The sequence below is a fragment of the Glycine max genome, chromosome 13, assembly GCF_000004515.6.
Source record: "Glycine max cultivar Williams 82 chromosome 13, Glycine_max_v4.0, whole genome shotgun sequence".
Classification (NCBI taxonomy): domain Eukaryota; kingdom Viridiplantae; phylum Streptophyta; class Magnoliopsida; order Fabales; family Fabaceae; genus Glycine; species Glycine max.
Genome location: NC_038249.2, coordinates 41,495,912 through 41,520,763, shown reverse-complemented (window position 1 = coordinate 41,520,763; position 24,852 = coordinate 41,495,912). Strand labels below are relative to the sequence as shown.

The window sequence follows — 24,852 nt, the reverse complement described above, 5'->3', positions numbered from 1 at the left end:
AAAAATTTTGGTACGTAAATGTATGAGGCGAGAGTCCGGAGCATAGTGGAGAAAAGAGTGTGTGGGAGTGAGAGCAGGACAGCCTCCCACTTTGTTTCGTAAATGCTCATTTTTTTTTCTCTTTCTCCGTTACCCAATTTAAGCTGTTTCAATTCACAAACTCGAAACGCACTAAGCAATAACCTAAGCATTCTGGTTAGTTCCAACTTGTTGCTTTGCTTCGTCACCAGAAAATGAGTGCTCATCAAAAAGAAAAACATAACGCACCTTCGTCCAAACCAACGGTTTCTCATCCACTTCACAAGGTACATACTATGTTATGTTGTCTTGCTTTTCACTTTGTTGCTCTTTTGTACTTTAGGACTAGCCAACATCATACCATATCACTTGTTTATCTTCAATCCAATTCTGTTCCATGTTGTTGTTGTTGTTGTTGTGTTTATAGGTGGATGATCCAATGGGGGTGACCGATGAAAACGAAACCTTGCGTGTTAGTAATCAATGGAAGCGACAGAATCTTCTTCAGCTGGAAATACCGGCCAGAACATCGGAAGAGTCTTCTTCTCAGGATTTTGTTGGAATAAGGATGCCATTGACGCCAAGTCCAACTCCAAGTCAGAAAAGAGTGAATTTTCTTGTGACTTCTCGCTCTGTTGATGCTCCAAAGCCTCCTTCTTCATCATCCAGAGCCAAACCATCCATGAGAAACATCTTACCAAAATTCGGCTTCAGGAACCGTGCACCATCGATATCGCTTGATGTTGAAAAGGGTGTTACTACTGCTGCTCAAGAAGGTTCCTTTTCTGGTCATCAAGAGAAGTCTTCAATCCCAAGATCAGTGTCTCTCACGAAGATGTTTACTCCTAAGATTAAGAGAACGTCTTCATTACCGGTTGAAGAACTTGGGCGTGCAAACGTAGAATCTGTTCTGTGTGGAACTCTTGGTGCTTCTCCATGTGTAAGATCTGTAGCCTATAGCTGTAAAGTTTTAATTTTTAAAACCACTCTTTAATTAATTTGCAGCTTGTCTTTTCAATAACAAAGATTTAATTATTTGATGCACTTCTTCCACTGAAATTAAAATTATTGTTTCATGGGTCCTTAGAAGAAAGAGAAATAATTATTTACATTGAAAATTAGCTTGATGACTATCCGAGAAATTATTACATCTGAGATCACTAGATAGTTATAGTGTTGATCAATATCCACATGAGATATAATCGACTTTTTCAGTTTACAAGAAAGAGTCAATAAAATTCCATTGTGTTGCTTTGATTGGAATCATGGTGGAGATTGACCAGGTCTATAGTGTTGCGTATCATGTAATAGTTTTTCCTTTTTTCTACTGTCACTTCTGGTATGAAAATGTTTCAGAGTCTTGCATCATATAAATGTGTTTGGTCCTTTTGCAGGGAAGAGAGACTCAGGGGATGATAGCTCGTTCTCGTTCAGTGCCTGTTAACACCAAAGAAAAAGGCATAAGGAGACTGGATTCGGTTTTCCGTATTATTCCTTCCACTCCTCGCGTAATTGAAGTGAATGAAACAAGAAAGGATACAGGTATCTAGTTATAAGTACTCATGGCAAATAATAAAATTTTCATTTCCAAACTCTAACAAGATTCTCTGGATTGACACAGTTATGACATCTCATTGTCATATATTGTTAGCTAGGAAAAATATTAACATTTATTTGTTATTGTATGACTTCTTTTTAACATATATATTATTTGAATATAAAAAATTGACATCTCATATTGCATTGCATACAATTATTTCTATCTGTTGTGTTATACCCAGAACTTCTTGTTTAAAATAATATATATATATTTCATGGAGTGGTGTCTTTTGTCTTTTTGGAACTTACAAATAGCTAAAAGTTTTCCTTTTTAAAAATTTCCCCACTATCTTTCGATGCATCTTTGTTGAATTTCTTAATCTAGAACAGATTGTTTTGGAACCTACATGCACTTGTTAACTTAAAAGCCTTTTTTGGCTCAGAAAATGGTGATGATGGTGAAGATATTGCTGAAGAGGAAGCTGTGTGTAGAATTTGTTTGGTTGATCTATGTGAAGGAGGCGAGACATTAAAGATGGAATGCAGCTGCAAGGGTGAACTTGCTCTGGCTCACCAAGAATGTGCTATTAAATGGTTTAGTATCAAGGGTAACAAGACTTGTGATGTGTGCAAGGAGGAGGTTCGGAACCTCCCTGTCACTCTCTTAAGGATCCGAAGTGTTCGAGCTCAGAATACTAGAGCAAGGTCCGAACAGGGAGATGACTTCAGGCAAGTGTAGTTATTTTCTTATATAATATTCCTGAAGGTTTGGTTTTTAACCGTGTGAGATGGTGTTTGTGATCCATGTAGGTGACTTCACCTAGTGGGATAAGGCTTTGTTATTGTTTGTTTGTAGTTATTTTCTTATATAAAGATCAGTACTAGTATGCCATGAATGAGTCATGCTAATAAGTTTTAATTGGGAGCTAAATGGATATTATAGAATCTTATGGCCAATTTGTTTTTAGAGTCATGCTAACTATGTTAATAATCATGAACCAACCCTGCCATTCAGTGAGTCAATATTTAACTAAATTTTGCATTACTTTTCCCTAGTTACCACTTTCTCTTTATATTTGCCAAAATTGTTATGGCACTATCTAGAATATGGGGCCAAGTTTGTTGTCCTGCGTCCAAATTGAAGTAATAAACTTGCATATCGTTTAAGAATTTTCACAGGGTTTGGACATCCCTATGATAACTTTGTGACGTGAATCATATGTGTTACTTTCATAATAATCAGATTCAGATCTCTAACTTCCTGTGTTGAAGTTGGAGGTTTATTCCTTGCAATCTGTAGTTCAAATTGCAATTCTCATACTTCAAGTAGTTTATAGAATATATCAATATTTTCCTTGAAATTCTGCAGCCAATACTAGTGTTCTTCTGTCTTTCAAGATACAGCTGGAAGGAATATAGTGTTCTTGTTGAGTCTTTCTTGTGCTATAGATTATTGTTTCACAGAATACTTCTTAATCTTTCTGCTTAATTTGACAGGGCTTGGCAGGAACTTCCAGTGCTTGTCATTGTCAGCATGCTTGCCTATTTCTGTTTCCTTGAGCAGCTGTTGGTAAGAAAAAAAATCCTGTCAGATCTATCAAAGTTACAGTTTTGTGTAGTCTCAATTACTCAACTCTCTGCAGGTTGGAAGAATGAGAACCAAGGCAATTTTCATCTCTCTTCCGTTTGCCTGTGTACTGGGTCTACTCTCCTCCGTAACATCATCGACCATGGGTAGGTTCGCAAAAGATACTCAAATATTGTCAAGATACTTGTCTGTGAAACTCATCACACTGTATAGTTTAGTTTACAAATCGAAAATGCCTATTGCTGATTGGTTTATTACATATTACAAGATACTTTTGGAGAATTATTATTCATGGTACCTTTTCTTTTTGCTAATTTTGTTAATGTTTGGTTGGGTTTCACTAACATATGCAAATCCTAACTTCAATTTTGTTTTCCAGTGAAGAGCAGGTTCATCTGGATTTATGCTTCTGTCCAATTTGTTTTGGTGGTCATATTCGCCCACATATTTTACCCCTTGGTAATATATTTTGATATGAGCTAAATTCTTATTACACAAATTTTCACTTCACGCCAAAATTGATAATATTGTTTTGAGAAATAGATAGTCAAAGGAATCAGGATCAGCCATCGAGGGTTGGTTCAAATATTGGTAAGATAGACCAAGGGAGTCTAGCTCAGTTAATTGAGCAGAATGCGTTGATGTTGTAAATTTTCTGGTACTATATTCGATTCTTACATATAAAAAAATATTGGCAAGATGGAATAGCTGTGACAAAAAAATTGGTTCCAAATCCAACTTACCACTGTAAATCCTCAGGCTCGTGGCATGTCCTGAATCCTGATCATAGAATGAGACTCATTCACCTGAGTTTTTTATTACTAAAAAGAAAAGAAAATAGTCAAATGGATCAAAATTCAAACTTTAGAGCTTAGTCAAATGTATGACAAAGTGTTCAAAACATGTTCATACGTGAAGAATCGCATGTATACTAACTTCATTTAATTAACTTTGTCAATTGCAGGTTGGTAAGCATGCGGTTTTGGCAATCCTTCTTGCAACATTTGCTGGGTTTGGTGTGGTGATGAGTGGAAGTTCAATTCTTTTGGAGTCTTCTAGATGGAGAAGAAGATGGCAGGCACAACAGCGTGGTTCTTCAGCGATGACACAAGAAGGACTATGAAATCAGAGCTGAATCAGTGTCTCTATGGCTTCTTAACTTTCTTATTGTCATCCAAGCTAAGGGAATTTGGCAGAACTAATTGCCAATTGTCATTGTATAGACGATTGAGCTTTGGCAGGATTTTACTAGTGTGTACATGTGCACTAGACTTCATTGTACAGCTTACATTGTCGTAATAGAGAATAACTTAGGACTAGAGTGTCTCTTGCTGTTTAATCATTTTGTTTATTTCTTCGTACCAAGCATTTTCACCACAGTAAAACAAGAATGCTTCCGGGCCTTTTTTTTTTTTTTTTTTTTGTAGTCTTTGGTAGAGACAAAACCTATTTGTGAAGTAAAATAGCACAACTTGAAAGCTTCCAAGCACTTTCTATTTTTCATCCAAGCAAAAGCACAATTAAAACTTGATGATCCAATTCTAATTTCTAGCTTGGTTCTCTCTTGGTTTTTTGTTTCGATGAGAAAGCTTCATTTATTTAGGATTTAAAAAGATAGAACCATTAATTTTCAAAATTCCTTAGAATTCAAGTTGGTTTTATAAAAGTTAAATCGATATCTTTGAAGATCCTTTTCATGTTTCAGTTATTATAAATGATTAAAACTCATTAATTTCATAATCCAAAAGATTAGATATGATAAGAAAAGGTTTGATTCACTTTGGATTCAATAGTAATCCCCATTTGTCCATCAGCACTTGTGGGGCTTGAGTCTTGCATCGCAAATTCGAGTATCAACTAGTTTTTAATGCAAAAACTCGAATTTTTTCTTTTATATATATATATATATATATATATATATATAGAATTCTAAAACATATATTGGATGTTCAAATATTATTAAACAATTTCATAATTATAGTTTTAAATATGTTAAATTTTATTAAACTTCAAAACTATATGTTTAAATATTATTAAATTATTTAAATTTTTTAACATAAATCAGATTATGTACATCAACCGATGACTCATTAGATATTTCAATCAAATTGATGATCAATTTGAGTCAAAAAATTAAATTTATAATACTCTCTTTCATCTACTTAATAAAAATACTTTTATAAGATTATTATTCTTTTTTTATTTATTTATTAGATTTTATATCCATATAAAACAACCTATAATAACATTTATTATTTTAGGACGGAAAAAATACTTAATTTCTCTACAATTTAGGCAAGTATGTGCTTTATTTTTCTAATAAATTAAATACATTTATTTTTTTTCATTCATTACTTTGTAGGAGGAGGATGTAACGTGTTTCTGTTGCATTAATTATGTTTTCTTTTCCTCTTATGTATTTTGTTAGTTAAATTTTTTTATCACGACAATATTAATGATTTTGTTATTAATTTTTGGCTTATTTAGCATTTTTTTATGAGATACTTTTAATTAAAGAACACAAAATATTTTTCTTGTCTTTAAATTATTTAAATATTTTTACCTTTCCACTTAATATCTTTATTATTTTTTATTTTAACAAAATAATGATGCAGTTTGATTCTTTATAGTGGACTTTCGTTAAGTTGGGTGGCGGATTTGACCGGTTTGCCGATGGCGGCATTTTATTTTTTTATTTTGATGGCGGAACAATGGAATATCCTTAATATAATTTTGGTATTCAGTATATTCTCTTTGGAATTTATCCGTTTTATTATAATAAGAGTAGCAGAGTAAGAATAAGGTAGGAACAAACTATTTAACACATTTTTATTATCAGTTAAATTTTATTAAAAACTGTAAAATTATAAATAAGATATGAGATTTACATGTTTTATGAGTTTAATCTTTATATATACTATTATTTAATTACATATCATTATTTGAATATGATTAGATGGTTCTATGAAAAAAAATTATATGGTTAGTTTATAATTTTTTTTTTTCTTATTTTCAATAAATTTATAAAAAAATGTGTAAAAAATTATATTGGTATTGTTTCTTTTATAATAAAGTAATTGAGAAACTCCTTGATTATCAAATTTAGAACTCATTTTTCTCGTTTTGCATATCTTTGGCGCGTGTCTTCTTCACGCTCAATGCATACATGAACATACATAAAACTGTTAATTAAATCTTTTTGTATTTACGTGGCTTAGTATTTTTTAAAGGGAAATTATACTTATACAGTAAAATAAATTATACAACAAAATGTTTAAAATCAAGGAAAAAAGTTTAAAAGTTTTTTAGAATGTGTCTCGCAAAACATTTGAGTTAACTATTAATTTTTTTATTATTTGAAAAATTTGTTTGTCTGTTTAATAAAATTAAATTTTTAACATTTTTGGAATTTATATTTAAAGTAATATTTTTTAAAATGATAGTTTTTAATTTTTTATATTTATTTTTTCTTTTTCTTTAAATATTTATAGATTTTTTTTAATCTTCTTTAACGTAAAATTTTATTAATTTTATGTTTTATAATTCAATAAGATAATTTTTCAATTAATTCCGTTAAACATAACAAAAAAAAATATAATAAACATTACAACGAAGAGAAATAATAAGAATGGTTAACAATTAATAATAATTAATTTTCTTCCAATTTTTTTTTAATAGCAATTAATAATAATAGTAATAATAAAAGAAAGAAAATATAGGGGATTAGAAAAGGAAATAACAAGAATGGAAGTTGAGAGAATGGCTGCTAGCAGTAAAGGATAATATTAATGTTGGACTTAGATGCCTACTAACATGTTTTTGTCGTGTATTCTATTCCTATTCATTCAGCTCACTGATTTCAATTACAAAGTCAATTTTGTAAATCAGAGGCAGAGAGAGTTGTAAAGAGCCTCTGAATTTTGATCACACCACACCCTTCTTCTCATCTCCACCAGGTAAACTATCTCACTTCAATTCAACTTTTTCTGCTACAAATTTTAAAAAAATAAAATGCAGTCATGTTATCACAAAATAAAATTGTAGTCAATGTTTTCTGTCATTTTTTCTTGTTGACTAAATAAAATATGCTGTGCGAGTTTGAAATTCCTCACAGGAAGCACAGTTTGGTTGACTGTTTGTTTTGATTAAATTCTGAAACTTTTATGGTTTCTATGGTGTTGTCAATATCGACTCACTTTATTTGAATTTCTAATCCGTGAGGTTGTTGCGCTTCAGAAATGGCTACCGGAGCTGCTGTGCCAACTACGTTTTCTACCCTCAAGACATGGGATTCCAGTTTGGGGTTTGCAAAAAACATAGATTTTGTGAGAGTTTCCGATATGAAGAGCATGAAATCTTCTGCGAGGAAAAGGGTGTCAATTATCAGGAACTCAAATCCTGGCCAAGATATTGCTGAACTTCAACCTGCATCCCCAGGAAGCCCTCTTTTGGGTATGATTGCTTTCTTTCTTAGCTTTGGTTTATTGTTTATTGAGAAATTTAAAGCTTTGAATTTGATTGCTTTCAGTGTGTTTGGAAACCTGATGAGAACTAAGAAATTTTGTCTGTGATGTGGAAGCTATAACTATTAGCTTCTCGGTAAACGTGGAAAATCATATCTAGGATGTGGAACCAAACATGCATTTTTGTTTGTACATCAATTTTGATTTCTAAATGCCGTGTCTCTGTGATTATTTGGGTTTATGCTATAGTAGTTATCTGATTATTTTAGTTTCATTTGGCCTGATCCATGGATAACATTTTTAATGTAGTTCCTAGGCAAAAGTATTGTGAATCATTGCACAAACCCATCAGGAGAAAAACAAGCACAGTAATGGTTGGTAACGTGGCTATTGGTAGCGAGCATCCTATAAGAATTCAGACCATGACTACAACTGACACTAAGGATGTTGCTGGGACAGTTGAACAGGTTATACAACTGTTATTCTGCTTTGCACTAATAACACTTGCTTGTGGCCAATTTACAGTGCTATGCCCATCTATTTTTTTCAATACAACTACCTCATGGACTGAGTAGTTATGTTTATTTATCTGGTATCTATTGGCAGGTGATGAGAATAGCAGATAAAGGAGCTGATATTGTACGGATAACAGTTCAAGGGAAGAAAGAAGCTGATGCTTGTTTTGAGATTAAAAACACCCTTGTGCAGAAAAAGTAAGCATAAATTATAGTGAGCTATGTAAGTCATAGGACATGGTCGATGCTGTAGACCTATATTGTTTATGTATTCATCTGGGTCCTTATTTATCTCTGTCCAGTTACAACATACCGTTGGTGGCTGATATTCATTTTGCTCCCTCTGTTGCTTTGCGGGTAGCTGAATGCTTTGATAAGATTCGTGTAAACCCTGGAAATTTTGGTAAGCATCTCTTCTTAATTCATTAGTCTTATGTTTTTTTCTATCATTTTTTTTTCATGTGTTGGCTTTCATTCTGATTCCAAGATGTTGGTCTTCTACAGCTGATAGACGGGCTCAATTTGAAACATTAGAGTACACAGAAGAAGACTATCAGAAAGAACTTGAGCATATTGAAAAGGTTAAATCATCCATCTGTTAGTTTTATAACTCAAATTTCAGTGAAGAGCATGCTGTATGCTAATTTATCAGTACTTCTTTTGAGGTCCCTCTTCTGTCATACACATATACATCCCTCCTTAGTCCTTACTGAAGATGTGGGAATAATTTATGTATTATGCAAATGTGCTTACTAAAGATGCGACCAACAACGATTGACACAAGTGGTAGCGGCTTGTGGTTCAGGGTTCTAATCTTGGTTGACCCTTGGGTATGAAAGAAATTGTGTTGAGAGGAGAATACTCACTTTGTGTGTGCTCAAGGTCCCTGAAAAAGATTTGTCACTGCTTTTGCCAGGGACAACTTCATACCAATACCATGGTTTCCAAAAAAAAAAATTGAGTATGCAAAAAATGGATGTGGGATACTGTATCATTTTGTCCACAACATTCTTTCCGTATCCTTTATTATCCAGAAAAAAAGAAGAATATGATTTTACCAAAGTTGAACAAAAGTCTAAACAAAACATTTCCAGAAATGTCTGTCATATCTGTATTTGCTTCTTGATGTGTGGAAAATGGAAAGTCTATTTTCTTCTTTTCGATTCCTGTTAGAATTAATTATACCATGACTGAAATATGAAGTTATTGACCTATTCAAGCTTTATAAAATGCCAGGTTTTCACACCATTGGTTGAGAAATGTAAGAAATATGGGAGAGCAATGCGCATTGGGACAAACCATGGAAGTCTTTCTGATCGTATAATGAGCTACTATGGAGATTCACCTAGGGGAATGGTAAGCAGTTCTTCCACCTCTTATACTGCATCTGCAACACATCTATTGTGTATTTACGTGTGTCCCTCAAAGAATTGTCCTTCTTACAAAGCAATGATTGGACAGGTAGAATCTGCTTTTGAATTTGCAAGGATATGCCGAAAGTTGGACTATCACAATTTTGTTTTTTCTATGAAAGCAAGCAACCCGGTTATCATGGTTCAGGCATACCGCTTACTTGTGGCTGAAATGTATGTCCAAGGCTGGGATTATCCATTACACTTGGGTGTTACTGAAGCTGGAGAAGGTGAGGATGGGAGGATGAAGTCTGCAATTGGCATTGGAACTCTTCTTCAGGTATGCATGTGATTGATTTCATATTAAATGAAATTTATTCAAATTGCCATAAAATCAAAATATTATTCCATCTGTGTAGCATTGGTTACCAACTTACAGTGTATATTGACAATATGCTGTTCATTAGGATGGATTGGGTGATACAATTAGGGTTTCTCTCACAGAACCACCAGAAGAGGAGATAGATCCTTGCAGAAGGTTGGCAAATCTTGGAATGAGAGCTTCTGAACTCCAGAAGGGGGTGGTATGATTCAAAATAACACTTCAATTATACATGCCTAAAATTTCTAAAGTCTGGTATCCTCAAATACTAAGAACTTACCTTTGATGACATTACTTCCATCAGGAACCTTTTGAAGAAAAGCACAGACATTATTTTGACTTCCAGCGCCGATCTGGTCAATTGCCAGTGCAAAAAGAGGTTATATATTATAAACTCTAAAAATATTTCAACATTGCACACAAACTCTGAAATTGTTTTAACTTTATCCTTCTTCTGGCACTGCCCATACATTTATTACTGAACTCTCCATCTTTATATAGGGTGAGGAGGTGGATTACAGAGGTGCACTGCACCGTGACGGTTCTGTTCTCATGTCAGTCTCCTTGGATCAGTTAAAGGTAACATTTGGTTAATGCTTCTCTTGTTCACTCTTCTGTTTGTCTGACTGGATTTCTCTATCAGTTTATTTGTTTATGTGCATCTCATTTTCCTGCACTGATTTTTACAGATGCCAGAGGTCCTCTACAAGTCACTTGCTGCCAAACTCATTGTTGGCATGCCATTTAAGGTTTTTGTTACTCTATTTTGTTTAATGAATTTCTTGTGAATTTATATAAGTAGTTATTGACATAATATGTCTTATATTTTCAGGATTTGGCAACAGTAGATTCAATTTTATTACGGGAACTTCCTCCAGTAGATGATGCTGATGCTGTAAGAATCTCCACTTTGACAGCCAAGTCTAAATAGAAGCATTTACTTCTTCTGGTTCATTATCCATCAAACTATTTTTGCTTTGTCAATTTGTCACAATTGAAATGGTTTTTTCCTCCTTGTGATTTTGGATACTGTGATCAGCGACTAGCACTCAAGAGACTGATAGATATCAGCATGGGGGTTATAACTCCTTTGACAGAGCAGCTAACAAAGCCATTACCCAATGCCATGGTTCTAGTAAACCTTAAGGAAATATCTACCGGAGCTTATAAGCTTTTGCCACAAGGTGTGCTATTCATTTTGATACCCCTATTTTAAGATTCTAAATAGATTACATGGAACTCCCTTCAGATTTAATAACATTAAACAGACCTTGTTTTGAAAATGATGTAGAGCTCCCTTGCTTTGAATTATAACATAAAAGCTAAAGGGGGATCTACATCTGTTAAAATTTAAAGCAAGGAAGGTCCATGGATTTTTTTAACATGTACTTTACTTTGATAACATCTTTTCCTTGTCCATTTCAAAACTCACATGTGATTTTATATCAATTGGTGTCCTTTTAGGAACACGCTTGGTTGTGTCTGTCCGAGGTGATGAGCCTTATGAAGAACTGGACATTCTTAAGGGTGTTGATGCTACTATGCTTCTCCATGACCTTCCTTATACAGAAGACAGAATTAGCAGAGTGCATGCAGCCAGACGGTGAGAATGCTGCAAATGATTAATCATTTGTTGCAACAATATGGCAATGCGAATCCAATTTGAATAACTAGTTGACCTTGCTTTCTGAATTTCACTGATGGGCACTAAATAGTAAAATCATAATTGATGAGTTACAAGTCTACATTGATCTGAGATTCTTGTATATATGATTCCATTCCATAAAATTAACTTCATTTTTTTTAGATAACACAAGGAAAGAAAGAAAGGCTACAGCTTCATTAGTTAATTTAATTTTTCTAATCCTGATATCTTTTGAAATTTTGAATTGGTGTCAGGTTATTTGAGTACCTATCTGACAATTCTCTAAACTTCCCTGTTATTCACCATATTCAGTTCCCAAATGGGATTCACAGGTAATTTTTTAGTCATGGTAAATATGCAACAAATATGTAGTCCTTGTGAAATCTAATCATTTCTTCTTATAGGGATGACTTGGTAATTGGTGCTGGTTCTGATGCTGGAGCCCTTCTGGTTGATGGGCTTGGAGATGGACTACTTTTGGAAGCCCCGGACAAGGATTTTGAATTTATTAGAAACACTTCTTTCAATTTGTTGCAAGGCTGCAGAATGAGAAATACAAAGACAGTATGTATTCAACTGCAGACTAGAAATAGATTGACTAGAAAAAGAAATAGCCATGTTATTTATTGATATGCCAAACATGAACTTGCAGGAGTATGTCTCATGTCCATCCTGTGGCAGAACATTGTTTGATCTTCAAGAAGTAAGTGCACAAATTCGGGAGAAGACATCACACCTCCCTGGTGTTTCGGTAATAACCTAATCCTTTCCTCTCTAGATCATGTTCCTACCACCCAATTGCAACCGTGAAAATTGATTTATCTGCACAAAATGAGAAAAGCCTTTGATTTACAATGTTTACTTTCTCCTGCACCAGATTGCAATCATGGGATGCATTGTAAATGGACCAGGGGAGATGGCTGATGCAGACTTTGGGTATGTGGGAGGCACTCCCGGGAAGATTGACCTCTATGTTGGGAAGGTAACATGTTCTTTATACCAAAATTACTAAATCTTAACAACCTGAAAAAGAAAACCCAACTTTTTTTTTCAATTTTCTATATATGCTGAATGGATTTTGACCATAAGTTCAATGGAATTACTACAATTACAGACTGTGGTGAAGCGTGGAATTGCAATGGAGCATGCAACCAATGCCTTGATCGATCTAATAAAAGAGCATGGACGATGGGTGGACCCTCCTGCAGAGGAGTAAAGGCAAGAGCTCAATTTTGAGATTGGCATTCAAGTCCAATGTAAGATGATCATTGTTATAGCCTATTATTGTACACATGTAAAGTAAGCACTGAATGCTTAAGTTTGAGCATAGTTTTAAGTTAAGGATCACAATTAAAGCTTGGGCGGTGAGGAAATCGACAGCTATAACAAGTATACAGACAACATCAATAATAATAATAATAATAATGATAATTTCTTGGAATATTGCCAGTTATACTTATACAGCTTGTTTAGATTAGTCAAGCGTTATTTCCATCATTCATATTTCAGGTAATTACTGTTTGGTTGCTATTAACATAAGGTTTTCATATGCACCATGCATGGGGACTCAATTTCTTAGCGAGACGCTCCAACTTCTAATCGTTCCAACATCTAAGCCAGCAAAGTTGACCAAAAATGAAAAAAGAAAAAGAAAGGCAACAAACTAACGAAGAAATTCATTCCATTTGCAGCATGTTTACCATATTAGGTTGAGTCCAAAAATGACATTTCAACCAAAGCAATTAAATTAGTCTAAATTGGTTTGTTAAAAGGTTTGTTGAATGGGTAAATAGTCTATGATGGTGTACAATAGTAAATATTCTATAATAGTGGAAAAGACTTCTAAAGTTTTTTTTATATTTTTTTTAATATATATATGATAAATTTATCGATGGTTAAGATATTTATTGAATGAGTAGATAGGTTATGTTTCGCAAGACATTTTAGTTAGTTTTTAAATTTTTTTACTAGTTCAAAAAATCTAATGTTTTTTTAAAACATTAGTTGAAGTGATGTTTTTTATAATGTTAGTTTCTAATTTTTTATATTTTTTTTATTTTTTATCCTTAATATATTTATTAAATTTTCTACTTATTATTTTTAAATAAATCATAATTTTATTATTTCTCAGTATGGATGACAACTGACAAAACAGGTTGGATTCATCGAACCAACCTTTTTCGGCTAGTCTTTTTAGCGAGGCGGGTTAGGATTTCAACCCGTCCCATTTTAGCCCACTAAAAAATGAATTGAGAGAAAAGTGGGTGGGTCAACTCGTTTTTATTAAAAAATATATTTTTTTAGTATTTATTTTGGTATTATATATATATATATATATATATATATATATTAATTTTTAATTAGTTTATTTTTTTGTCTAAATAAATTATTATTCAAAATTTGAGGTAACACATTTAATTTTTTAATAAGTATTTATTAGTTACTATTTATAAAAGATAAAATTAATTAAAATATATTTATAATTTATTTTTTCTTAATATTTTAATTTTGACTGGCCAAGCCACCAACCTGACAAAAAAAGAATGGATTGACACTTTGAATTCATATATGAAATGCAAGGAGGGGTGAATTGACCTGTTTTTGACCGATTAGTGGCAAGGCGGAGAGGGTCAACCCGTTTTGACACCCCTATTTTTTAGTCAATTTATAGTTACATTTCTTAACTACTTCAATAATTAATTTGATCGAATACTTATAATTTAATAAGTTAATTTTTCTGTCTGAAGCTTTCAACCTACATTTAGTTTTACCCATTATAGTCATACTCTATTTTGGTTCAACTTTTTTTCAAATAAACTAATTCAATAACCCAATTAACTATTTTTTTTAAAAAAATTACATTTAAAATAGTTTTACACAGTCAACTACATAATATTTTTCTATTACATTTTATATTTTAGCATCATTTATATTTTTTCTCTATTTTGACTTTTTTCTTGTATTATTAAATGTCTTTAATTATGTTTACTGTCTATCTATTTTTATGATATTCTCTTTCTTTATTGTGGACCACATATATACTACTATTTAGGACTTTGGTCTAGTTTCGGTCATGTTAGTGAATAATTAGGATTTTGGATCAATATAAAATAATCATATAACTTCTCTTTCTAAATGAAATATGCTAAAAAGTATAAAACTAAAATTCGCACCAGTGTAAAAATGATTTAATTTATATTGGTATAAATCTATCTATTTTAATTCTTTTTATAATTTGTTATAATATGAAAATGTTGAATTAGTTATCTAATTTTTTTTGTCCATTCACTCATTATTTTTTTTTTCTTATAAGAGATTATGGATGTCCCAACTAAAGTTGGACAAACAATCTTAGTCTCGTGGAATGAAACCCACGGTCCGTACGATATACGTGCCTTGTTTTCTTACAAGAGTGTTGCTAGGTGTATTGAGCATTATTGTTGGTGCACCAGAATTTTTAAAAAATGACAAAATTATTCTTGTTTGATTTTTTTCTTACGGATCAAGTTGATTCGGAAGTCTCTTCCAGATCAAATTGATCCAAAAGAGGAAAAATAAATTTTTTGTTAATTATACAAGATATTTATTTTATAATATAATTTATACATTTAAAGATATTTATTTCATTCATTATAATATAATTAAATATATTTATTTATTTTATTAATTTATTATAAATAATTAATGCTAATCAATCATAATTATAATTCATGTTAATCAATCAATCATGCAAATTTCAGAATAAAAAATACACAAAATTTAGAGTTAGCAATTTTAAAAATGCATTTTTTATTCTGAAATTTGCACCTAGCATTATGATTGATTAGCATGAATTATGATTATGATTGATTAATTAGCATGATTGATTGATTAGCATGAATTATTTATAATAAATCAATATTTATAAATATATTATAATTAATAAAATAAATAAATATATTTAATTATATTATAATTAATGAAATAAATATCTTTAAATGTATAAATTATATTATAAAATAAATATCTTTAAATATCTTGTATAATTAACAAAATTTTTATTTTTTCTCTTACGGATCAAGTTGATCCGTAAGTTGATTCGGAAGTCTCTTCCGGATCAACTTGATCCGTAAGAGACTTTCGGATCAAGTTGATCCGAAAGTTACAGATCAAGTTGATCTGTAAGAGGAAAATCAAGCAAGGACAATTTTACCATTTTTTTAGAATGTTGGGTGCACCAGCAATAATGTTGGGTGCACCTAGCAACACTCTTTTTATAGCCTATTTAAATTGGGGGCTTTTTAGCCCAGTCCAATTAAGTCGTAGGTTAAGCGGGTTTTACTTGCAAGATTTATGGGTCTCGTGGACTTTTTCTAATTTAATATAAAAACATAGAATACTAATAAATAAGGAATATAAACTAAGTAAAATTAAAATATATATATAATTTAAGTATTTTATATATGGTTCAAAGGTTGGTGCATGATGATAAAATATTTTAATTTTGTATAGAATTATATATTAAGTAAATATGATATAGAAAAATGTTTTAGAGCATCTACAATGCATAGTTATTTGCATGAGTTGTTTATCATAATTTTGTGGGTCTTATAATGTCATATAGATTTAAGCATTTCAAGCAAAACATATGATATAATATATGAGTCCTATGATGCTTAAAAATATGTTATTTATGGTATAATATTATTAAGCAATGGTTTCTTATATAAGCAATTTAACATCATATGCTCAAGTGAAAAAAAAATTAAACAACTCATGTAAGCACTTTTGTTGGAGAGGTGGCTTAAGATGTAAATTATGTTATCATTTTGGACAAATAATTTTTTTATCAAACATTTCAAAGTTTTTAAAATGGGTCAAATTTATATTTTCAAATTTAATTTTTTGTTTTCTTAATTGTGTTTGTCTAATGCGGGTTGGCCCGCTAAACTTGTGGGCTATGCAAGTGGGTGCAAGCTCATTAAATTTGAGCCCATTTAAAATGTGAATTCATGGGACGAGCTTACTTGCATATCCAATTCTACGTTCAACTCACTTGATGAGAGACTAATACGAGCTTACTTGCACGTCCAATTCTACGCCCAACACACTTGATGAGAGACTAATCTCACACTTACCGTGCGTGACTTACTGATTCAAGAATTTTTTTACATATAATGAGAATTAAATATAGATTCTCTTACTAAATAAAGTATTTTCATTTATATGATGATAATAAAATACTACTATTACAAGTCTTGACATGGTTGGAGGCTAAACTCAATGTTTAACTCTTGTATATATATTCATAAGGAGTTCAGTTTAACATTAATAAACTTCCATTTTCCAAACATGGATGGTACATAAAATGGATGGATTAACAAGAAGGATGCACTCGATCAACCAACCGATCGACGGATATCAGAAAAATAAATAAATTCTTATATATTTTTTCCTTCATCAATCATCACACTAATACATTTCAAATTTTTTATTGTAAAAGAAAAAAAATATGAAATAAAATGATTAATGTTGACAAATATAAAAATAAAAAATATCAGAATCTTTATTACAAGTAATGTGGTAATGGTGACAGACGAAGAGCAAGAAGAAAGAATCTAGAAAAAGAAGGAAGGAGTGTAGGATGAAAATTAACAAACCTCCGGAAGAGTGTGTACATGTACGTGTTTAGAGAAATTCTCTCCTTACGGCGTATGCATAATGAGAGCGCCGTATATTCTGCTTCCGCTTCTTGTACACCATCACGATCGCCGCCACGATGCTGAATTCTCTGCTCTGTCATCCTCGTCAGCGTTCGGAGCATGGAGGGAATGTGACGGAGAGGGAGACAGAGAGTGAGGTGTTGTGGAAAAGAGAGGAAGAACGAATAATAATCTTGCTTTTGGCATTGGTTAATTATTGCTAGAAAAAAGAAGAGAGAATGTAGATCTGAAATTCTGAATTCTGAAGAGAATGAGAGAAAAAGTGTTTGAAAAGTTGAAGATATGGAAAACCGGTAGTGGATCTGAGTCTGTCTGCAAGAAGTTAAAAAGCGAGGGAAGACCTCGATATGCGACACGTGGCAATGTAGAAAAGGAAATACGGCGCGATTCGTTGTTGCACTGGATTGATAGGTAAGGAAAGAAAGTGGGTTTGTATTAGCTGAAGCCTGAAGGAAGGAAATGCAAGCAATGGAAAGAAACTAGACTTTAGAAGCGTGAGACTTGACGTGATGCAAAATCACGTTGATGCTTACCTATGACTAATAGTCTAAGAAGCACTCACACGAACACGGGACACGACATAGACACAGACACGTGAATATCTGTAATATCCAGAATGTAGTACGAGTGTCATGTCGATGTCGGATATTGATACGGACGCGTGTCGAACACCGGACACGACAAGAGATTGGAGTGTCCATGCTTCATTTGCTAATAGTTAATAATGTTCATTTTAAAGTGTGGAATTCATGCTGCCAACAAACCAAACACGCACTAAGCAATTATGATATGGTGTGGTGTACATGTAGAGGAAAAGGAAAAGAGGATGTCATCGATTGGATTCTATGAATTTGGACACACGCAGAAGCGTTTTTTAGGAGATGACAAACTTTGCTTTTCAATTTTCATGTAATTTAGGAAAGAGCTTCACATTTTCTGCCGGTTTAAATTTAAATATGCATGTCTATTTTTTACGTCGGCGCACGTTGATTCATAGTTTCATACGCCGTGTATTTATCCCACACTGGGTATGAATTGTATCATGGTCTTGTCACGTTCTTGCTTGCAATTTAAAGGAGGCGAGTAGTGTGAGTTTTTTTTTTGGAAGAAAGACAAGAAATTGATATCCTCAATCCCTTAATATTTCCAAAGCAGAGAAGTATTTAGAAAGTGAGCTGGTATTATTTCCTTTTTGGAATAACTAAAGTGATCTTCGCAAATATACATTTAAATTACTAGTTAGATGACTTATGGGATAGACAAATTAATTGATATAAAATTGTTAATTAATAGATAACTTAATTCTCCCAAATTGTCAACTGCATTTTCAAGTTTAGCAACAAATAAAAACAAAATGAAAACACAAACCGCTCCTAAATCTAAATTGCAAAATAGATAATAGAAAACTATATACAAATGAAAACATAAATTGTTCCAGAATTTAAGATTAAAATTAGATAATTAATCTTCTTACACATCTAATAAATAAAATATTAAATAAAAAGTACACGATTTTATGTTTTAAAAATATAAAACACAGAAGTAGCAGGATTAGTAACTAAGATGCTATAGGAGGATTTTTATAATTATTCTTTGAAAATATTTGTGAAAGAATTGATTAATGAAAAACATTTGATGAAAAATAATATTTAGTATTTTAATAATATATTTTGCTTAATTTTTTTATTTTTTATTCTTAATAAGTGTAATTACACATTGTCTAGGTCATTACCACAATGGTGCGGAGTTCACTAACCGTCTATTTGACTAATCTTTTTTAAAGAATAATTGTTCTTTTAGTAAGATTTTTTTTAATCACATTTTTTTATTCCAAGTTCAAATGCTTTCTTAATAAAATTAACTTCATTACATTCGAACCAAAAGTATGTTATATAATAATTTGACGTCTAAATACAAGGAACAAAAAGAAAAGGAAACCTCATCCTCTCCGATTTTCCAAACGTCAACTTGATCTAAATAATGGAAAGCTATCGATGGCAGTGATGGAATGCCATGTTCAAAACACGCAAACGCCATTTATAGGTTTCATTTTCAAGAATTTAAAGCTCCTTCACGCACGGTAATTAAATTTTATTTGTTTTACTATAAAAAGAAGGGATTGATGTAGACTTAATTTGTTTATATATTTATTCAATAATTTTTTAATATAATGTTTTATTAACTTAACTGTTAAATTATAATTATTCATTAACTAAATCATTCATGATAAAATCTTGTAATAATAACAATATTAATATTATTATTTAAAGTATTTTTGAAGGTATAATTCTACACAATTCGATGCTTATCAGTTATCAATTGATCCTACCCTACTTTTTTATATAAAAACAAATAAACTCTAAAATTTTCAATTTTAAGCCAATCACTATAGCCGCCAATTCGCCGGTACTCTATACTACATGCAGAATCTATACTCCTGACTTCAGCACGAGAAATGATAAAATTTCTAGCATTTTTCTCCACGAAGTCCATGTGATTTGTTAATTCTCTTGCGTACATTTAATTAACGCGTATCAAGTAGATCTACGATACATGCAATGCAACTTTGTTTATGGAGTATTACACAAGTGCGGAGGAAAAAAGTGGAATTTAAGGGGGAATTTATTGAAGTCTCAACCCAAAATCAAAATTCTAAATTACCCACTGTTGTACAAATTGAAGTTAATAGTAATACATGTGTGCCTCGCATTTGTCTCTCTCCCCCCACTCCCCGTTTGTTTTTTATTGACCAGGGGTGAGAAGTAACTTGGTATTTTTTACCTCAGTCACTATGTCATCATCTGTCTGAATCATAGTTTCTATAAATAAAAATATATCACTTAACTCCTCATAATTCGTCCTTCACATCACTACTCTGGCTCTCTTTGGCATCAGAGCTCCCCTTGGAATCGGATTCAGAAGTTGAGGTTGGTTTCTGGAGCTTGAATGGGATTGATGCATGTTTCTTGAGGAACTTGTAGAAGGCTACCACTGTACGATCTGTATCAACAGTAATCTGCAGACACAATGAACCAATTATATATAGTTCAATCACCCAATGATAAAGCATACATGCACATTTAGAATAGCAAAATTGATAAAAATAAAATAAAAAAAGTACTGTTGTTTAATATTCACGTACAGGGTCAAAACTCTTGTTTCCTGCCGGGAAGAAGAGAAGAGTGGGGAATCCATCAGGCTGCAGTTAAAATAAATCAATATGGACCAATAAATTGTCAGATCTTTCATTACTCAGTAAAAATGGATTATGAAAGGAATAACGGCTTCCGATTCTGCATTGAAAATCCAAAACCTAGCACGAGTGGGGCACCAAACACCATTTCTATTGATAACTAACAATAGCATGAGTGGGGCACCGAATACCATTTCTATTAATAATTAACAATAGCATGAGTGGGGCACCGAATACCATTTCTATTGATAATTAACAATAGCATGCACCATATATTTGCAGTTAAAATTTGTGTTTACCTTAGCCCTGGGATGCTCATTTGTTGTTCCATCCATCTTGGCTATTACAAGAGAATCAATATTGCGAAGATGTTTTGCAAGCTTGTTGTATATTGGCTCCAGTGATTGGCAATGGCCACACCAGGGAGCATAAATCTGATTCAACCGAGCATTAAATAACATGATCAATGTGCAGATGCAAATATAACTAAAAGTAAAGGGTTAAATTTTACCTCGAGGAGAACATCCTTTGACTCATCCAAGACAATTTCATCAAAATTATTACCAACTACTATTTTCACATCACCATCATTCTGTTACCAAGTTAGCAAACACGTTAGGCATGAAAAACTAAATTAATAGGACATAATTGACGGTGGGAAAATTAAATAACATACACTTTCAGGAACTGGATCTGACTTGTAAAAAGGTTTTAGCTTGTCTTCAACGAAATCTTCCCCAAATGCCTGTGGAAAAATGAAGATTAGAAATTTACTCAAAATATTGCTTTCAAACCTTATTAAGTGATAGATAAACCATCCATGCACATTCCCTAACATTAACATGTTAGCAAAATTAACAGAACCCTAGGCAAAAAGGGAGCAACAAGTACCTTAATTTTGTCAGTAGTCACCTCTCCATCAAGCACAAATTTTTTTCCATCATCATTCCCAGTGTATCCAAGTACCTATGTTGGAAATTCAACTGGTTACTTAAATATACTTCCAAATTATTTAAAGGATGTAACATGTTAATGTAATGAATTTCATGACTTGTCATTTAAAAAAATTAAAACAGGGAAGAAACAATTACTTTTGGAGCATTCCCACTGATACCAAAGTATTCTGAAACAGGCTTTCCAACATCTTCGTTATCCATTTCCACATATACAAAGATCAACTGCAACACAATTAAATTCTTATGAAAAATCTAAGTACCCTTTTGGGGCAAGAGCTAAACAAATGATATATGAGATTTTTATCAGTAAAATCGGGCAGTGTCACTACTTATAGTAAGGTATACACCTATGGTAAAAAGTTCATAACTGGCCAAGTTTTAAGTTTTGCCAATCTTTATAAATTTGAACATACTTAATTGTGTTTAAAAATTGGTTTTAAACAAACTTCACACAAAATATTTGTTAGCTAAATGCTAGTGCTATTTTTAAAATATCAAATAAAGTAGAATGATACAGATGGATAGTGACATAGATATGAAAAAACAATAAACAGAGAAGGTAAAGAGTGATTAGCTTAGAAACAATTCTGCGCAGCACTTTCTTCTGTACTCATCTTGATCTAAAGCTAATCAAATAAGAACTTGCTTTCAAATTTTCAGCAATTACCATAACTGTAAGATTTTAAACCTACTTTGTACCTAGTTATCCACTTTATAAGTTTAGCAAATAACCATACAAAACTACATCCACCACTTAATTTTCAGAACTCCTTCCTCTCAATCTACTTTCATGACCTACTAAGCAATGCCCTGCCCCTGAATTTGCATGAAAAACAATGAATTCTATTTTATTTGCACTGTTTTGATTTCTGAAATTAAAGACATGCAAATTTTCCCAGAGAAAGAATAACATAACAGAGTGTAATAATTAGTAGCTTGTATAAAATATACCTTTCCCTTGAAAGACTTTGCTGCTTCTTTAAATGCTGGGACCAAAGTCTCTGAATCATTTGAAGTTGCAAACAGCAACAACTAAAAGTGAAGTTTCAAACACAAAGCAGCATTACCAAGAATATTTTTCTTCAAGAGATTACAATATAATAAGATACATGGATATAAATACCTACCTGTTTCTTGATTGGATTTTCAAAGACTGATGGGGCACTTTCTCTTGTAAAAATTGTTACCAAAGGAAGCTTGTTGGAGAAGACAAAGTCCGCTATTGCTGACTTCTCGAATTTTCCATCTGCAGAGACAGAGTGAAAATACATCAAGTCTACAAGGAAGGAAAAAACCTGGCAAAGGGAAACAAAGATTAAGAATGAGAAATTAAACAAACCAAAGTGGTTAAGTTTTTCCTCCTCTTTCTTAATGAGGATCAATGCTGGACGCTTAACATCTTGGTCAATATGGAAAAGCTTTGCCACATCAGGATTCACAGTTTGATAAAAATTGACATCATCCTCAAGCCTTGAAGCAGCAGCAAGCTCCTCACTCTCAGGACCCTGCACATTATGCATCACAAGATAAATAAAGCATAAAAACCAACAATTTCATACATTCAAGTATTACAGCTCAAGCCTATAATTTAATCCAGAGATTCAAATCAACATCTGCAAAAGGCCTTTATATTCTAAAATCGTCAATCTCATGTGTGTTTTATGGGTGAGTGTTTACCAAATTGATTTTGGTTAAAATTAATTCTAAAGTGATGCGAGTTATGTTTGAATGTTATTATTCTAGAAGCAAGTTACTAGCAAAACTCAGTATAAAATTTAGCTAAATTCTGGAACCAAAAATGTGAAATTTAGCTAAATTCACGTTAACTGGTATTTTAACATGAATCCAACGATGCAGAAAGAAATCTGAAGACTTACAACTAAAGAGTTGAGGAAGCCCAAAACAACTTTAGTTTCGTTGGTCAAAATGCGTTGAGCCTCCTCCACTGTAGTCAAGTTGTATATGCCAGGTCCGATCTTCTTCCTAATCCACGTCACTATAGCATCTCTGCATTTCAATCAAATTTAAAGACAAAACAAAACAAAACAAAAATCGTCACTCGTCAGATCCAATAAAAATAAAAAAGTTGTAGCGAAAGAGAGAAAGAGCTACTTGGTCCTTTGGCCATTATAAGGCTTGTGAATGCCATCAACGAAGAAGTGGACAGTGGGGAAACCCTGAACATCGTACTGCTGCGCCAATTCATTCTCCTCGGTGGCATCCACCTTTGCCAAAATTACGTCTTCGCCCTTGAGTTCCGTCGCGGCGGCGGCGTACTCCGGCGCGAGGGCCTGGCAGTGGCCGCACCAGGGCGCGTAGAACTCGACCATGACGAAGCGGTTGTTCTTGACGGCGTCGGTGAAGTTCTTCTCCTTCAAAACGACGACGTCCTTCTCGTCCACCTCGGGCTGCTTGTACGCCTCCGCGTCGTCCTCCTCGAAGTCCTCAAAGTCGCCGAAATTGGAGTCATCGGCGCCGTAGTGGTGGTCGTGCTCCGGCGCGGCGGAGGGCTCGTCGAGGAAGCTGAGGTCCTCGTCGTCGGCGAGGTGGTCGCAGAAGGTGGGAGAGAAGGAGGAGAAGAGGAGAAGGGTGGCGAGAGAGAGCAGGACGAGGATTCGCATTGTGAGAGTGAAGGGAACCAAACAACAATGGAATTGAAGAAAGAGAAGAGAGATCTGAGTGTGCTGTGAGACTTCGTTGACTTTCAACTGAGAGCGGAACAGTTTCTTGCCTCAAGTATCCAGTTTTAACGCTCATACACTTTTTATTGCAAATTCATTGACATATTGAAATTTTGGTTTTCTTTAATTAAATTTATTCCACTACATTAATGCTTTTTTCATTCATAATTAATTGTTCTGTTGAATATATTTAGTTTTAATACTAACACCTAGTATTCTTTATTACCTTTTTAGTGTTTTTATCAGTATTACTTTTTTTTAGAATACGTCAATTAAATAGAATTTTTTTATCATTGTACATTCCATATCATTTTTCTCTTTTTCAATTTTGTTTACTTTTTTTTAAAGAAAAATCAATAGTCAATTTGATAGAATTGTACAATATTAGAAGTTTTTTTAAGCCGCGAGAGTCTGTCAGCATTTTAATTAATAAAGACAAATGTATAATTAAATACTTCACACACTTTTTACGGGGAGAAGTGGAATAATGTTTCCTATGATGAATAAAATATTTTTATTGATTATTTTAATTATTAACCATGTTATATAATTTAATAAAAAAATAATATGATATTTTTAATATAACAAAAAAATAGATCGAGGAAAACAAAATTCTCACTTTCTCATGAAAAAAAATTCATAAAAAATTAATTAAAATATATTTTTAAGAAATCTCTTTTATTATGAATGCTATTTTTTTAAAATACATATCAAACATGACAAATTACATTTTTTAACCTATGATTTTTTAAAAATAAGTTTTTTATCTCCTATCAAACATGCCCTAACATCATTCTAATATCATTGCCCAATACATT

General features: G+C 32.5%; 3 protein-coding genes across 5 annotated transcripts; 2 read left to right on the top strand and 1 right to left on the bottom strand.

The window, feature by feature from the left end:
- Nucleotides 1–4,464, top strand: LOC100815599 (uncharacterized). The gene is made up of 8 exons (XM_006594921.4): nt 1–305; nt 446–958; nt 1,413–1,560; nt 2,001–2,286; nt 3,055–3,127; nt 3,201–3,291; nt 3,525–3,604; nt 4,110–4,464. Exons 1-8 carry the CDS (start codon nt 234–236, stop codon nt 4,266–4,268), a joined length of 1,422 nt encoding a protein of 473 aa, XP_006594984.1. The 5' UTR covers nt 1–233; the 3' UTR covers nt 4,269–4,464.
- Nucleotides 4,465–6,903: 2,439 nt separating this feature from the next.
- On the top strand, nt 6,904–12,943 carry LOC100801743 (4-hydroxy-3-methylbut-2-en-1-yl diphosphate synthase (ferredoxin), chloroplastic). Of its 2 annotated transcripts, none has more exons than XM_003543409.4 (20): nt 6,904–7,101; nt 7,382–7,597; nt 7,918–8,075; nt 8,215–8,321; nt 8,426–8,526; nt 8,628–8,704; nt 9,360–9,479; nt 9,585–9,815; nt 9,943–10,059; nt 10,162–10,236; nt 10,359–10,436; nt 10,547–10,606; nt 10,690–10,752; nt 10,897–11,041; nt 11,322–11,460; nt 11,757–11,834; nt 11,907–12,066; nt 12,155–12,253; nt 12,380–12,484; nt 12,617–12,943. In XM_003543409.4, the coding sequence occupies exons 2-20, from the start codon at nt 7,384–7,386 to the stop codon at nt 12,716–12,718; spliced, it is 2,229 nt and encodes a 742-aa protein (XP_003543457.1). In that variant the 5' UTR covers nt 6,904–7,101; nt 7,382–7,383; the 3' UTR covers nt 12,719–12,943. The 2 variants fall into 2 exon arrangements, with proteins under 2 accessions (XP_003543457.1, XP_014621545.1); XM_014766059.3 differs by having other exon boundaries at nt 6,960–7,101; nt 7,367–7,597.
- A 6,865-nt stretch (nt 12,944–19,808) lies between these two features.
- On the bottom strand, nt 19,809–24,197 carry LOC100804924 (protein disulfide isomerase-like 1-4). 2 transcript variants are annotated; one of them, XM_003543416.4, is made up of 12 exons: nt 23,466–24,197; nt 23,231–23,360; nt 22,693–22,858; nt 22,481–22,599; nt 22,305–22,385; nt 21,489–21,575; nt 21,289–21,363; nt 21,074–21,142; nt 20,909–20,989; nt 20,697–20,831; nt 20,347–20,403; nt 19,809–20,220 (listed from the first exon to the last, which is right to left on the bottom strand). In XM_003543416.4, exons 1-12 carry the CDS (start codon nt 23,972–23,974, stop codon nt 20,053–20,055), a joined length of 1,677 nt encoding a protein of 558 aa, XP_003543464.1. In that variant the 5' UTR covers nt 23,975–24,197; the 3' UTR covers nt 19,809–20,052. The 2 variants fall into 2 exon arrangements, with proteins under 2 accessions (XP_003543464.1, XP_040864436.1); XM_041008502.1 differs by having other exon boundaries at nt 22,481–22,858; nt 23,466–24,102.
- Nucleotides 24,198–24,852: the final 655 nt, after the last annotated feature.

What these genes read in the sequence shown, in the direction of transcription:
- LOC100815599 (XM_006594921.4), top strand. Translation starts at nt 234, where the DNA reads ATGAGTGCTCATCAAAAAGAAAAACATAACGCACCTTCGTCCAAACCA. An exon ending in TGAAACAAGAAAGGATACAG is followed by an intron (nt 1,561 to 2,000) that starts GTATCTAGTTAT and finishes TTTTTGGCTCAG; the next exon opens with AAAATGGTGATGATGGTGAA. An exon ending in CGTAACATCATCGACCATGG is followed by an intron (nt 3,292 to 3,524) that starts GTAGGTTCGCAA and finishes TTTGTTTTCCAG; the next exon opens with TGAAGAGCAGGTTCATCTGG.
- LOC100801743 (XM_003543409.4), top strand. Translation starts at nt 7,384, where the DNA reads ATGGCTACCGGAGCTGCTGTGCCAACTACGTTTTCTACCCTCAAGACA. An exon ending in AACTTGAGCATATTGAAAAG is followed by an intron (nt 8,705 to 9,359) that starts GTTAAATCATCC and finishes ATAAAATGCCAG; the next exon opens with GTTTTCACACCATTGGTTGA. An exon ending in TTCCCAAATGGGATTCACAG is followed by an intron (nt 11,835 to 11,906) that starts GTAATTTTTTAG and finishes TTCTTCTTATAG; the next exon opens with GGATGACTTGGTAATTGGTG.
- LOC100804924 (XM_041008502.1), bottom strand. Translation starts at nt 23,974, where the DNA reads ATGCGAATCCTCGTCCTGCTCTCTCTCGCCACCCTTCTCCTCTTCTCC. An exon ending in TCAGTGGGAATGCTCCAAAA is followed by an intron (nt 21,364 to 21,488) that starts GTAATTGTTTCT and finishes TTTCCAACATAG; the next exon opens with GTACTTGGATACACTGGGAA. An exon ending in CAGATCCAGTTCCTGAAAGT is followed by an intron (nt 20,990 to 21,073) that starts GTATGTTATTTA and finishes ACTTGGTAACAG; the next exon opens with AATGATGGTGATGTGAAAAT.